Source organism: Aotus nancymaae, unplaced genomic scaffold, assembly GCF_030222135.1.
Source record: "Aotus nancymaae isolate 86718 unplaced genomic scaffold, 86718_ANA_hifiasm-v0.15.2.pri h1tg000029l, whole genome shotgun sequence".
Taxonomy (NCBI): Eukaryota; Metazoa; Chordata; class Mammalia; order Primates; family Aotidae; genus Aotus; species Aotus nancymaae.
Window position 1 is genome coordinate 18,082,952 of NW_026988442.1, and position 14,371 is coordinate 18,097,322.

The 14,371-nt window shown below is 49.1% G+C and overlaps 1 protein-coding gene across 1 annotated transcript in view; it reads left to right on the plus strand.

Annotated features, from left to right (window-relative positions):
• Window positions 1–4,615: 4,615 nt before the first annotated feature.
• LBP (lipopolysaccharide binding protein) overlaps window positions 4,616–14,371 on the plus strand; it is a 32,453-nt gene continuing 22,697 nt past the window's right edge. Inside the window, exons 1-5 of the mRNA XM_012455032.3 lie at window positions 4,616–4,774; window positions 7,092–7,206; window positions 7,983–8,111; window positions 11,982–12,137; window positions 13,330–13,393. Of these exons, the coding sequence (XP_012310455.2) occupies window positions 4,651–4,774; window positions 7,092–7,206; window positions 7,983–8,111; window positions 11,982–12,137; window positions 13,330–13,393 (588 nt within the window). The 5' untranslated portion in view covers window positions 4,616–4,650. The remainder of the gene's footprint in view (window positions 4,775–7,091; window positions 7,207–7,982; window positions 8,112–11,981; window positions 12,138–13,329; window positions 13,394–14,371) is intronic.

Below are 14,371 nucleotides of genomic sequence, written 5' to 3' on the forward strand. Positions count from 1 at the left end.
CACTCAGTGATCTAGATACTACGGATTCCAAATTCTGGGTCTTTCAGAACCTTTTCGGTAACGCTCTTGTAGTCAGCATGTTATCTGCGGCAAGCCCGCAGCACCCCCAGCCCTTGTCTTCTCAGAGGAAGGAATTCAACTGAGACACAGAGGCAAGTTTTAAAGCAGAGGCAAAGGTTTATTGAAAGAAGCAAAGTACAATTGAGACACCAAGTGCCCCGCTCAGCCTTTGCCTCGGGATTTTTATACACTGGCTCGGTTCTGGGGTTTCTCTTCCTCCTTGATTCCTCCCTTGGGCGGGCTATTGCTCTATCCCTGCAAGCGCAATGGCCAGCCAGCACTTGGGAGGGGCCGCATGCGCAGTGTGCTTAACTGAGGTTGTGCACATGCTCACTTGGGACGATTTTCCCTTACTGGTCCGGCGCCCCAAGAGAAATGTCATACACAGGTCAAACGCCATTTGCCCCAACTGCCCATGCTTAAGACCTTAGCAGGAAAGTGCGTTGGCTCTAGATGATGTCTACTATCTGTTAGGGAACTCCTCTCCCTCTTGGCACCATTCATGGCCACTTACCATGTCAGAGGGAGTTTTATGATCGCCTGTCCATCATTCAATGCACTGCCATTTCTATGGGCCCTCTCCTGCTCAAGAACACAATAAGCATCCTGGTTAAAAAAGTGCCCTATTTCACTGCAATAGGACTGGGTGGTGGCCAAGTGGCAGCAGCTGTCGTTTTGTGGAATTGGACGAACAGCCTGGAAGGAGAAAGGCCCAGAGGTTCTAACCAGCACTGGGGTCACGCTGCTCCCTGAGGCCTCTGCTGGATCCTGAGCCATCAGCAGAGCCCTTAGCCAGGAGTGGGCACCTGTGGGGGTGGAGGGTGGTCCTGGGCCACGTGGCAGCTCTAAGGTCCAAAGGTTGCTGCAGTGGGAAATTCCCACCCCGGCAAATGGTCCCCAGCCAGGAACATCCTTAAACTGGTTTCAGAGGAAGAGTGACATCCATGTCCCCATAAGATCCCCATGCTCTAGAACGTCTTCTTCTACCCTCCTCCCGTCCTGGGCAGGTGGAGGTCCAGGAAGCAAAGGCCCCTAGGCACACTAGGGACGCCCCTGTGAGCCTTTTCCTGCTCCGAAGCCTCCCAAGGCCTATTCCTTACCCTGAGGCCCCTGCTCAACTTGTTGCCTGCCAAGAGAAGCCTGCCCTGACCAGTGTTTTGGAATGGCATCCCACAGACCTGGACTTAAATTCCTGCTGGGTGACTGCAGCCTACATCACTTCACCCCGCCAAACCTCAGTTTCTTCATCTCAAGACAAGACTAAAATATCCACCTGGAATTGCTGACGCAGGGATGAGAGGAGACGTGCAGCTTAACCAGCACAGTGCCTGCACATAGTAGGTGCTCAGTAAATATCAGTTTATTTCCAATTCCTGCTGGGTGTGACAAGGTTCTCAGGAAATGGAAGACTCAGCCCTGCCTGCAAGGAGCAATCAGACTGGTGGGGTGGAGACTGGGGGAGGGACCGACGAGGACCCCAACAAACAGCCCCAGTGACAGGAGCAATGAGGTACAGAGGAGCAGAGAGGCCCGGACTGTGGGGTTCCCTGTGCTTCACGTGGGACGTTCTGATCTTAACCTCAGTGCCTGCCAGTGCTGTTTGTGACCTATTGGGAGTCACCCAGTTAATCCCACCACATTCGATTGGCTGGGACCGTCACAAAGACCTGCTCAGTTTCAAGGGAAGGGGACAGAAACTCTACCTTTTGATGGAAGGAGTATCAAAGAATCTTTGGGTGTATTTTCTTTTTCTTTTTTAAGACGGATTCTCACTCTGTCACCAGGCTGAAGCGTAGTGGCACAATCTCGGCTCACTGCAACATCCACCTCCCAGGTTCAAGTGATTCTCCTGCCTTAGCCTTCCGAGTAGCTGGGACTACAGGCACTCGCCACCATGCCTAGCTAATTTTTTTTGTATTTTTAGTAGAGACAGGGTTTCACCATGTTGGCCAGGATGGTCTCAATCTCCTAATCTTGTGATCCACCTGCCTCAGCCTCCCAAAATGTTGGGATTACAGGCATGAGCCACTGCGCCCAGCCCTCATAGGCAGATTTTTAAAGGATCACAATTACCAAAAAAGCAGGGTGGGGCCGGGCGCGGTGGCTCAAGCCTGTAATCCCAGCACTTTGGGAGGCTGAGGCGGGTGGATCACAAGGTCAAGAGATCGAGACCATTCTGGTCAACATTGTGAAACCCCGTCTCTACTAATACAAAAAAATTAGCTGGGCATGGTGGCGCGTGCCTGTAATCCCAGCTACTCGGGAGACTGAGGCAGGAGAATTGCCTGAACCCAGGAGGCGGAGGTTGCGGTGAGCCGAGATCGCGCCATTGCACTCCAGCCTGGGTAACGAGAGCGAAACTCCGTCTCAAAAAAAAAAAAAAAAAAAAAAAAGCAGGGTGGTTAATGTTATGGTGGTGAAAGCACAAGGGGTTCTGGGACCTCAGAGGAGACCCTTTCTAGAATCCAGAGAAGCATGGGAGTGGTCAGGGAAGGCTTCCTGGGGGTGAGGGCAGAGCAGAACTCACAAATCTAAGCAGTGCTGGGGCAAAACTCTAAAAATTAAGCACAGTCCCTCCAAAAAATTTGCTTTCCAAAACAAAATTTTACTATCTTTACTTACTGCAAATACATGCCTAGGACCATGACTCAAAGGATATAAAAATTTTAGAGGCTGGGCATGGTGGCCCAAGTCTGTAATCCCACTATTTTGGAAGGCCAAAGCAGGAGGCTCACTTGAGCTCAGGAGTTCAACACTAGCCTGGGCAACATAGCAAGACCTTGTCTCTACTAAAATACAAAAAATTAGCTGAATGTGGTGGCTCACACCTGTAGTTCCAGCTACTTAGGGGGCTGTGGTGGGAGGTTCACTTGAGCCCAGGAGGTCGAGGTTGCAGCGAACAATGATCGTGCCACTGCACTCCTGCCTGAGCGAGAGTAGACTTTGTCTCAAAATAAATAAATAAATAAATAAAAATAAAAGCAGGCGAGGTGGTTCATGCCTGTAATCGCAGCACTTTGGGAGGCTGAGGTGGGTGGATCACAAGGTCAGGAGTTCAAGACCAGCCTGGCCAACATGGTGAAACCCTGTCTCTACTAAAAACACAAAAATTAGCTGGGCATGGTAGTGCCTTCCTGTAATCCCAGCTACTCTGGAGGCTGAGGCAAGAGAATTGCTTGAACTAGGACCCGGGAGGCAGAGGTTGCAGTGAGCAGAGATCTCACCACTGCACTCCAGCCTGGGCAACAGAGCAAGAGTCTATCTATCTCAAAAAAAACAGAGAAAGAAAGAAAAAAAATTTTACATGTCAACAAGAAAAAACTTTTTTTTAACACTTATAATTCTATCCGCCAACCAGAGACAATGGCTCAGAACTCCTTGCTAAATATTACCCAGATTGTTGAATATGGAAGCCTGTTTTGAAACCCCCAAAATAGAACCTTACTTTCTGGTGCCGCCGAAGACTGATGCCTCATGACACCCCTTTCCTTGCCAAGAAATACCTTTATTTTTGCAGCCTCACTTTAAAGGGCGTGTCATAATTCATTTAACCAATGCCCTTCTGTAGGATACATGAGGCTGGGTCTCGCTTCTCCTGTCCTGTTTCACACAGCATAGCAATGTATCTTAGAGCAGTGATTTGCTGGCACACTGACTTAATTATGTACTCAGCGGCAAGTCCCTGAAATTGAATTGCTGGGTCACAGGGCATGCAGCTGTTTAAACATTTACCAATTGCCTTCCAGAAAATTTTACCACTAGCAAGGTTTGAGAGAGGCTGTTTTCCCATGCGGGAAAATATTTATTTATTTAGAAGCTGGAATCTCCCTCTGTTACCCAAGCTGGAGTGCAGTGGCACAATCTTGGCTTACTGCAACTTCTACTTCCTGGGTTCAGGTGATTCTCCTGCCTCAGCCTCCTGAGTAGCTGGGACCATAGGCGCCCGCCGCCATGCTAATTTTTTGTATTTTAGTAGAGACGGGGTTTCACCACATTGGCCAGGCTGGTCTCAAACTCCTAAGCTCTGGCAATCTGGCCGCCTCGGCTTCCCAAATTTCTAGGATTACAGGTGTGAGCCACCGCACTGGCTGGGAAACATTTATTTTTTAAATAAACAGAGCAGGTATATTTAAAAAAGAGCGATTGGAGGAGGCTAGACGTGGCTTCACTCTCGACCCTGCCACCTGCTGGGCGTGAGATCTTGAGGAAGCTGTGTGGCCTCTTTGAGCCTCAGTTTCCTCATCTGCAAAACCAGGCCTTCCTAGCCGAGCTCTTAAGAGACTGGCTGAGATGAGGCAAGATGAATGGTGATGAATGTGGGGTCTTTCTGCGGCTAGGGTGGATAGGGATGATCACAGTGGCCAGGCTCCCTCATCCCCTGATCTGGGCAGTGAAAACTGGCTTCTAAATATGACCTTATGATCCCAGTGATGTCGCAAGCAGGTTCCAGTCCCTGTGCCTCCCATTCCCGCTCCCAGGAGCCCGCCCAGCCTCAGGAACTGCCCCCAGCCCTCCAGCCTTGGCTACTTAAGGGACCTGGATCCACCCCACAGCTGGGACAGTCCCGGCGCACTGCACTGGGGATCTAGGATGGGGGCCTTGGCCAGGGCCCTGCCATCCATTCTGCTGGCATTGCTGCTCACGTCCACCCCAGCGGCTCTGGGTGCCAACCCTGGCCTGGTCGCCAGGATCACCGACAAGGGCCTGGAATATGGTAAGAAGCCACAGTTGCTGGCTGGACTTGGCAAACCCGGGCCCCAGGCTGCTCTGGGTACAGTGGGGACAGGGAGAGGGGACACAGACTGGACCCTCTCCCTGGGGCAGTGCCATCTTCTGGGGGCTCTGGCTCCGATTCCAGCCTCACCGCCCACCAGCTGAGTGTCCTGGGCAGGTTACTTGTGGTAGTGAGGCCCTCCACCAGCCGAGAGAGCACAGCTTCACATGCAAGTAGTTGATCTGGGAAATTATCCCAGGAAACGCTATAGGGAAGCGGTGCTGAGATGAGGCAGAGAAGACAGCCAGGAGAAAGTGTGGGATTCAACGCGCCACCACCTCCGAGGACGGGAACCACTCCGCTGGGAAACACATGCCTCTGAACTAGAAGTCAGAACTGCGGTCACCTCTAGAGGCAGGCAGAGACCCTGAAGGGCACGAGGGAGCCTGCTGGGGTGCTGGAAGATGCTGTGTCTTGATTCAGGTGGTGGTCACATGGCTGTATAAACGTTAAAAATTATTTAGCAATACCTTTAAAATTTGTGCCTGTTAGGCACTTTATGTATATTATTCCTCAGTTTTAAAGAATAGGGAGGCCAGGCACAGTGGCTCATGCCTGTAAGCCCAGCACTTTGGGAGGCCAAGGTGGATGGATAGCTTGAGGCCAGGAGTTCGAGACCAGCCTGGCCGACTTGGTGAAACCTTGTCTCTACTAAAAATACAAAAATTAGCCGGGCATGGTGGCAGCCATCTGTAATCCTAGCTACTCAAGAGGCTGAGGCAGGAGAATCACTTGAACCCAGGAGACAGAGGTTGCAGTGAGCCGAGATTGTGCCACTGCATTGCAGCCTGAGCAATAGAAGGAGATTGTCTCAAAAAAATAAATAAATAAAAATAAAACAAAAAATGGGCAAAAGTAGGACTATTTCTTTAGTTGAAACAAAGCCCCCGAACTATCCAGGTGGCAAGGGAGCTGGGATATTTATACACCGCAGTGATTGATTGAGGGCTTCTAGGCAGGGGGATATCAACTCCCCAGCATTTCTGTCCTGTTGCATGTACCTGCTTTCTTTGTCTGAGGACAAAGAGCCTCAGACCCCACATTCATCACCATTCATCTTGCCTCATCTCAGCCAGTCTCTTAAGAGCTTGGCTAGGAAGGCCTGGTTTTGCAGATGAGGAAACTGAGGCTCAGGGAGGCAGACATTGGCAGCTGGGAGTCAACTGTCACTCACTGGAAAGACTCAAGGATATGGACAGGCACTGGCCACAGGCACTTCTCACATTCCTAGAGCCTGAATTGCCTTACCTGTGAAATGAGATAACAATATTCCCTTAGGGAGAGTTGTTGGGAGCCCAGACTGGCTTGAGGCAGGGAGAGGGAAATCAGGGAAGGCTTCCAGGATGAAGTAAGGTGGAAAAGACAGTGGGAATTACACAGGGACAAGGGGTAGCGTTCCAGGCAGAGGAACCCCAACATGTGCGTTTGCTAGAGGAAGAAGAGCAAATTGGAAAGAGGTGAAAGAGAAGGCCACTGGTCATCTGTGTACCATGCCTGCCTTGGAGGCAGAAACCCGGGTCCCTCAGATCTCGGAACAGTGGGACCTGGTAACTGTTACTTGCACTGAAACCCCATATCAGGAGGGTTTGTCTTCTGTTCCTTCGCGCTGTGCACGCACGCCATGTTTACGTAACCAGTCCTCTGAGGTTGGGCATTTCGGTCCTTGCCATATTTTTAGTAATATAAACCCTGTTTGCTGTTCCAGGCATTTACCGAGTGCCTGCTGTGTGCCAAGCACCAAGCTGGGGTGCTTGTTATCTTCCCAGCCCCCTTTGCTTTGCAGTTGCGATGCCACCCCGAGAGGAGAGTATTGTTGTCATTGCTATTTGACAGATAAACAAAGTGAAGGTTGGTTGGGGACTTTGTCAAAGTCACCCAGCTAGTAAGATGCTCCCTTTCTCTAGCCCTCAATCCTTCCAGTTTCTTCTACACAGGCCAGATGCCACGAAGGACCAGAAGGAGGACCACACGCTGAAGCGCACAGCACTTTTGCCCTCAGGGAGTTGTTGGCAAAGGCATTCCATTTCCTCGTCTGTAAACTGGACGTGAGCATAACGATGCCACAAGAAATGCAGGGACGCCTCTGAATGTCCCTCATCATACCTGGCTCGCAGAGGGTCTCATATCCTGTCATTGCACTTAATGCCAATAAGGATGTTGGGCTTTCTCCTCAAGGCAGGTGGGAGCCACAGTAGGGTTTAGAGCAGGGAAGGAGGCAGGTCGATCAAGCTGACTCCCAGCTGTTTCCTGTCCACAGCGGCCCAGGAGGGGCTATTGGTTCTGCAGAGTGAGCTGCTCAGGATCACGCTGCCTGACTTCACCGGGGACTTCAGGATCCCACACGTGGGCCGTGGACGCTATGAGTTCTACAGGTGGGGCTCTCCCTTCTGCTGGGGCTCCGAGGTGGCTGGAACTGACAGTCAGAGCGGATTGGAGAGTGAGGGAGGGAGAGCCTCAGGATTGGGCTGCGGGGGGACCTCTCTGGGGCAGACGGTGGGATAGTTCCCTGAGGTGTTGAGAAGGAAATTCTGAAAGGACAGTCAGGCCCGAAGCACACTGCACCCCTCCCCACCTGTTCCTATTGAGCGTTTCCTTCATTCCTGCCTTCTTTTATTCAGTCCATCAGCAAACATCTATTGAGCACCTACTATGTGCCAGGCAAATAAAACAGAACTTGACCGTTCTTGTCACACTGTTGACAACCTTGCTGACCCTTTTTGGGTCTTCTCTTAAGGCTGCCATCATCTTCCCTAAATCTGTTTCCCCTACCTGGATGTATTGAGAGAGGGGGCTGCAAACCCAAAGGGATGTGTCTATGAACCTCCTCAGGATGCTGCCTGGGGTCATTAGAGTCATGGGTTCCGATGCTGACTGTGAACCCGCAGGCAATTGCATCCCGTCCTTGAGGTTCGATTTCCCCCTCTGTGGAAAGGGAATAAGAACAGTGCTGACCCCCTCGGTGCAACCCAAATGGCATGAAGAATCAATGTGCTGAGCATGGTCACATGGTCGGTGCCTGGTACATAGCAGGTGCTCACCTGGAGCAGACCCTGCTGGTCTAGTCCCCACTGTGGAGCAGGAGGGGTGCAAAGGTGGGAGCTGGGTCCAGGTCCAGGGCTGACACCTCCTTCCATGTCTCTCCCTTCAGCTTGAACATCCACAGCTGTGAGCTGCGTCGCTCTGTGATGAGGCCCGTCCCTGGCCAGGGCCTGAGTCTCAGCATCTCCGACTCCTCTATCAGGGTCCAGGGCAGGTGGAAGGTGCGCAAGTCATTCTTGTAAGTTGACTCTGTTCCCAGGCCCTGGAGCTCTTGGCCTTGGCCTTCACCCCATCCTTCTTAGGTCCAAGGTGTTCCTAGCTCATCAGAAAGGCCAGGTGATGGACAGGTGGAGCCCAAGCCCAGAGGTGGCCTGGGGATAGAGTCCTGGCTCTGGGGTGAGTGTCTTTCCCTCTCTGAGTCTCTACTTCCTCATCTCCCAGAGAGCACAGGCCTGCTTCCTTGATAGAGTCATGGAAAGCTAAATGCAATAATATCAAGTCTCCTTGGTTTGCCTCCCACAGAAACAGATCTTAAGGCAAGAATCTCAGTGCAACACTTTATCTTGGAAGTGATCTGAGGAAATATCCACAGGGGAGCAGGGAAATGAGGAAGGGAAGGGAAGGAACTCAGCCTAGTGGGTGAGTGAGACTCAGTCTAACTGGGGAACTTGGGGACAGCATAGAACACGCCTCTGAGTTACTCCAGCCCCACCCGGTCGCCCCTTCCTCCTGCTTGCCTTTGGTCAAGGGCTGCTTCCAGGGGCTCTGGCTCTCAGGCACTTGGAACAGATCTCTGACCTCAGAGGCACTTAGATGGAAGGGTATTCATGTTCTAGGGCTGTCATAACAAGCATAGACTGGGTGGCTTAAGCAGAAATGTGTTTTCTCACCATTCTGGAGGCTGAAGGCCAAGGTCAAGGTTTTGGCAGGCCTAGTTTCTTCTGAGGCCACTCTCCTTGGTTTGTGGATGGCTACCTTTCGGCAATGTCCTCACGTGGTCTTTCCTCTGTGCTCAAGAAATCCTGTTTCTGAGGCCATGCACATTGGCTCACACCTGTAATCCCAGCACTTTGGGAGGCCGAGGCAGGCAGATCACTTGAGGTCAGGAGTTCAAGACCACCTTGGCCAACATAGCGAAACTCAGTCTTAATAAATAAAAAATTAGCCAGGTGTGGTGGTGGGCACCTGTAATCCCAACTACTTGGGAGGTAGAGACAGAAGAATCATTTGAACCCTGGAGGCAGAGGTTGCAGTGAGCTGAGATCATGCCACTGCACTCCATCCTGGGGGACAGAGTGAGATTTCATCTCTAAAGAAAAAAAAAAGAAAAACCCCATTTCTCACTGTATGTCCTAATCTCTTTTCATAAAGACACTAGTCAGATTGGATTAGGGCCCACTTTAATAGCCTCATTTTAATGTAATCACCTCTTCAAGGGACCTATCTCCAAATGCTGTCACATTCTCTGGTACTGGGAATCAGAGCTTCAACATTGAATTTGGGAAGCAGGTGGTGGCACAGTGCAGCCCATAACAGAAGGAACAGCCAATCTCTGCTGAGTGACATGACCATATTTATACTTCAGACCTGCACTGCCCAAAATAGTAGCCACCAGCCATGCCTTCACTGAGTACTTGAAAAGTACCTGGTACAAGCTGAGATCTACTCTAAATGTGCAATACTGGATTTGAAGATTTCGTATTTAAAAAAAACCCAGCTGCCGAGCACGATGGCTCACGCCTGTAATCTTAGCACTTTGGGAGGCCAAGGCAGGTGGATCATTTGAGGTCAAGAGTTTGAGACCAGCCTGGCCAACATGATGAAACCCCGTTTCTACTAAAAATACAAAAATAGCCAGGCCGTAGTGGCACACGCCTATAACCTCAGCTACTTGGGAGGCTGAGGCAGGAGAATCACTTGAGCCTGGGAGGTGGAGGTTGCAGTGAGCCAAGATCACACCACTGCATTCCAGTCTGGGCAAGAGAGTGAGACCCTGTCTCCAAAAGAAAAAAAAAACCATATATCTCATTAATAATTTTTGTATTGATTACATGTTGAAATGATATTATGTATTACTAAAATTAATTCCAGCTCTTTCTTTTTATCTTTTTAAATGTGTCTTCTGGGAAATTTAAAATTACATGTGTGGCTCACATTCTATTGATTTAGAAAGATGCCAGTTTATATGTCACCTACATATGCATATGTCACCTACATATTCATTCTAGTTCCATGAAAGGAATCGGCCATACTCTTCTACCCTGGCTTTTGTCACTGAAGTATCTTAAATATCTCTTTAGATGGTCATATGACAATCTAATCTCTTTTTTTTTTTTACTGTGCTTTTAAAAATCAATATGAAATTCACAGAACATAAAATTGATTATTTGAAAGTATACAATTCAGTGGCATTTAGTACACTCACAGTATTATGCAACCTCCACCCCTATCTAGTTCCAAAACATTTTCACCATCCCAAGAGAAAACTCCTTACTCATTAAACAATCATCCCCTGTAGGAAGTAGAAAAGTTCCTCTTCAAAGTTTCCTTTCTTGTTAAATAATAACTCATAAGCGTTAGAAATAATACTTTGTTTTAAAGACTTTCTTGAAAGCCGTCTTGCTTTTTGCTGGTAACTCTTTGTTAAGTGCTATCCTATGTAGCTATTAGATATAAAGGAATAAGTACACTCTATATTCTTGTGCTTTAACCAAGATATTTGTGCTAGACATGCTCACAGACACATAGTACATTCTATGTCCTTGAACTTTAACCAAGATATTTCTGTTGTTACTTTTCTAAGTCCTTTTGCAGGCAACTTCCTGTCCTTTCCTTATTTGGACTTCCTCTTTGCCTATTCAAGAAAGTTTTAAGTTATTAGCCAATAAGGTTTGGTTTTAGATTGCAAGGTCTGACTCCAGCCAACAGAGATCAGACAGAGCAGTAAGGATGACCCCAAACGCCTAAGGGATAAATATGTCTCCTTTTCCTTTGTTCATTGTACTCTCATGGCAAGACTGCTGGTGAGGGTACCCTTTCTGCAGGAAGTAAAGATTGCCTTGCTGAGAGATCCTTTGTCTCAGTGCTGACTTTTCTTTGTGGCACCAAGCATCTGTTCCCAACATTCCCCCTTCCCCTTCCCCCAGCTCCAGACAACCGCCATTGGGGTTGGAGACCCCTGGAATAGAGCACATTTTTGCCCCATTGTTTTCAAAGGCTGCATAACATAGGTGCCCACAACTTATTCAACCTGTCACTGCTTGTGGACATTCAGGTTGTCTCCTCAATTTTTTTTTTTGCTATTACCCATGATGCTTCAGTGAACTGCCGCACACCACACGTATATCTTGGTAGGTAGAGCTATAGGATAAAGGCTTAGAAGTTAAATTACTGGGCCAAAGAGTGTGTGTGCTAGAACAAGGAGAGATCCTGCTGATTTATGTTTCAGAAAGGTTGTGCCAATGTCACAACCTAGCCCCAGTGTCTGGGACTTCTGTTTACTCATACATTCAATAGCACTGGGTATTAAAACTTCAAAAGTTTTTTGAATCTGATAGGTGAGAACCGGTGTCATTGTTATTTTCATTTTTAATAACTTTTATATGCTTATTTTCTACTGCATTTCCTGGTCATACCTTTTTTTTCTTTTGAGTTGTTTTGTCTTTCCTTGTTAATTGATATTGGCTTGTTCTTTGTATATTAAGGAAATTAGCTCATATATTCAGGAAATTGGCTCTTTGGATGTCTCATAATGCAATTTGTTTTTTACTTTACATATGGCATTTTTTGTCCACTGAAGTTTTAATTTTCTATGCCTGCAAGTTTATCAAGTATTTCTTTTATATACTAATGAGACTCGGATCTCATAAATATACAAAGGATATGGCTTATGAAACTTGGATCTTGCCTAGAAATGCCTTCGTCCATCCCTGGACTGTAAATACTGGATCCGGGCTTTCTTTTAGATCTTGTATGGCTTTATTTGTTATTCTTAAATCTCTGCTTGGCTCCATTTATTTTGGGGTAAGAACTGAGCTTGCTATTCTCCCCACAAATGGTGGCAGACACTGATCTAGGAACCAACCGTGGCTTCTCGCATCTCCTCCAGGAAACTACAAGGCTCCTTTGATGTGAGTGTCAAGGGCATCAGCATTTCTGTCAACCTCCTATTGGGCAGCGAGTCCTCAGGGAGGCCCACAGTTACTGCCTCCAGATGCAGCAGCAACATCGGTGACGTGGAGGTGGACATGTCAGGAGACTTGGGGTAGGTCCCCATCGGGGCACTGCCAACTGGACTCCTGGTTGCAGCCCCCGGCCCATCCAGCGCTCAGCCTGGCCTCCAGTAATTGTAATGATCCAGGTGGATGGCACAGGCACTTGAAGGTTATTCTTTGGGGAACCCTGTTGAGATGAACAGATACAGACTTAAGCCAGGAATACTGGTGCATTATTTTCATTAAAAAAATAAGCTTCAGGTGAATGAAATCTGGCTATTGGAGGAACACAGAAGCTTTGGTCGAAGGAGAATTTGCAAAAAATATACAAGTCCTTGGATGAGTCATTTCATTGCTTCTGGTCTCAGTTTCCTTGATTAGAAAAGTCTGGCCAGGTGCAGTGGCTCACACCTGTGATCCCAGCAATTTGGGAGGCCAAGGCAGCAAATCGCTTGAGCTCAGGAGTTTGAGACCAGCCTGATCAACATGGTGAAAAGCTGTCTCTACAAAAAATACAAGCATCAGCCAGGCATGACTGGGTGCAGTGGCTCACGCCTGTAATCCCAACATTTTGGGAGGCCAAGGCAGGCAGAACACCTGAGGTCAAGAGTTCGAGACCAGCCTGGCCAACATGGTGAAATCCCGTCTCTACTAAAAATACAAAAAATTAGCTGAGTGTGGTGGCAGGCACCTGTAATCCCAGCTACTTAGGAGGCTGATGCAGGAGAATCGCTTGAGCCTGGGAGGTGGAGGTTTGCAGTGAGCCGAGACTGTGCCACAGCACTCCAGACTGAGCAACACAGTGAGACTCCATCTCAAAAAAAAAAAAAAAAAAATTAGCCAGGCGTGATGGCGCACGCCTGAGGCTGTAGTCTCAGCTACTTCAGGGGCTAAGGTGGGAGGATGGCTTGAGGCCAGGCGATAGACGTTGCAGTGAGCTGAGATTGTGCCACTGCACTCCAGCCTGGGTGACAGAGTGAGACCCTGTCTCAAAAAAAAAGTAAAGAAAAATGTGGATTCTCAAGCCCTTTCCCCAAATCTTCTGAATGTGATCATGCGACCAGGTGCCATAGGTGTTGAGAAGCCAAATGCTCGGAATCAGGCTGGGTGTGCTGGGACACAGCAGGGCGCCAGGAGGCGGTGGAAAGGGCTCCCTTTGTGGACTGGCCTGCCTGGGAACCAGGGCCTGGCTTTCTCAGACACCTGGCTGAGTTCAGTGGCAGACTGTGCTTCTCTCCCCAGGTGGCTGTTGAATCTCTTCCACAACCAGATCGAGTCCACGTTCCAGAAGGTATTGGAGAGCAAGGTAAGAAGGCCCAAGCCTCTGGCCTCCGCCGAGCTTGGTGAGGGCTGAATGGAAGACCTCACTGCCCACTGGCCCTGGACCAGCCATGGGGGCTGGTTTGAATGTACTCGGGCCCAAAGCCCAGGGAAGACAAATCGTTTGCCCAGGCCATGGGGCTGCTGTGGGGCAGGCTGGGGGCAAAACTCCAAGTCTGTTCAGTTGGGCAGAAAATGGTCAAGTGCTTGCCAAGGGTTAAACAGCAGGGGCTAAGCACAGACTCCAGCCTCTCCCTCTGTTCAGCCTTGCTCAGTGCCCCACACTGCCCCGCATTCCACCAAGGTCAGAAAGGAGATCATTCCTCAGGTGCCTGCAAGAGACCAGGCAGGAAACCTCAGCACGTGGGTGGGCCAGGTGGGAACCGGGCAAGCTCATGAGCATCAGCCCTGGATGGGGAGGCAGCAATGCTGTCAGATTTTCCTGTTAGAAAAGAATATGTGAAATCTTCAGATTTTGTCATCTTCGACTAAATCAAAAAGATTTCGTGTTAACTCTCAGTTCCTCTAAACAGTCATCACCCCAAAATCCCGTTTCTGAGATATTAGCCGAAGGGTGTGTAGCAATGACTGTGGGAAGGGAGAAAGTGATGAAGGAAGAAAGGGAAAAATACACACACCACACACACATCACCCACACACACTACACACACCCTACATATCCTACACACACACAAACACACCACACACATTCCCTACACTCACACACTACACACACCACACACACACACCACTCACACCCCCTACATGCACACACCACACCACACACACATACACACACACCTCACACACCACACCCCCACACTCCCCACACACATACCCCCCACACACACACACCCCACACGCATACCACATCCTCACAAACCCACCCCACATACCACACACAGCCTACCTACCCTACACACACCCCCATACACTCATCCCCTACAGATCCTACACACACACA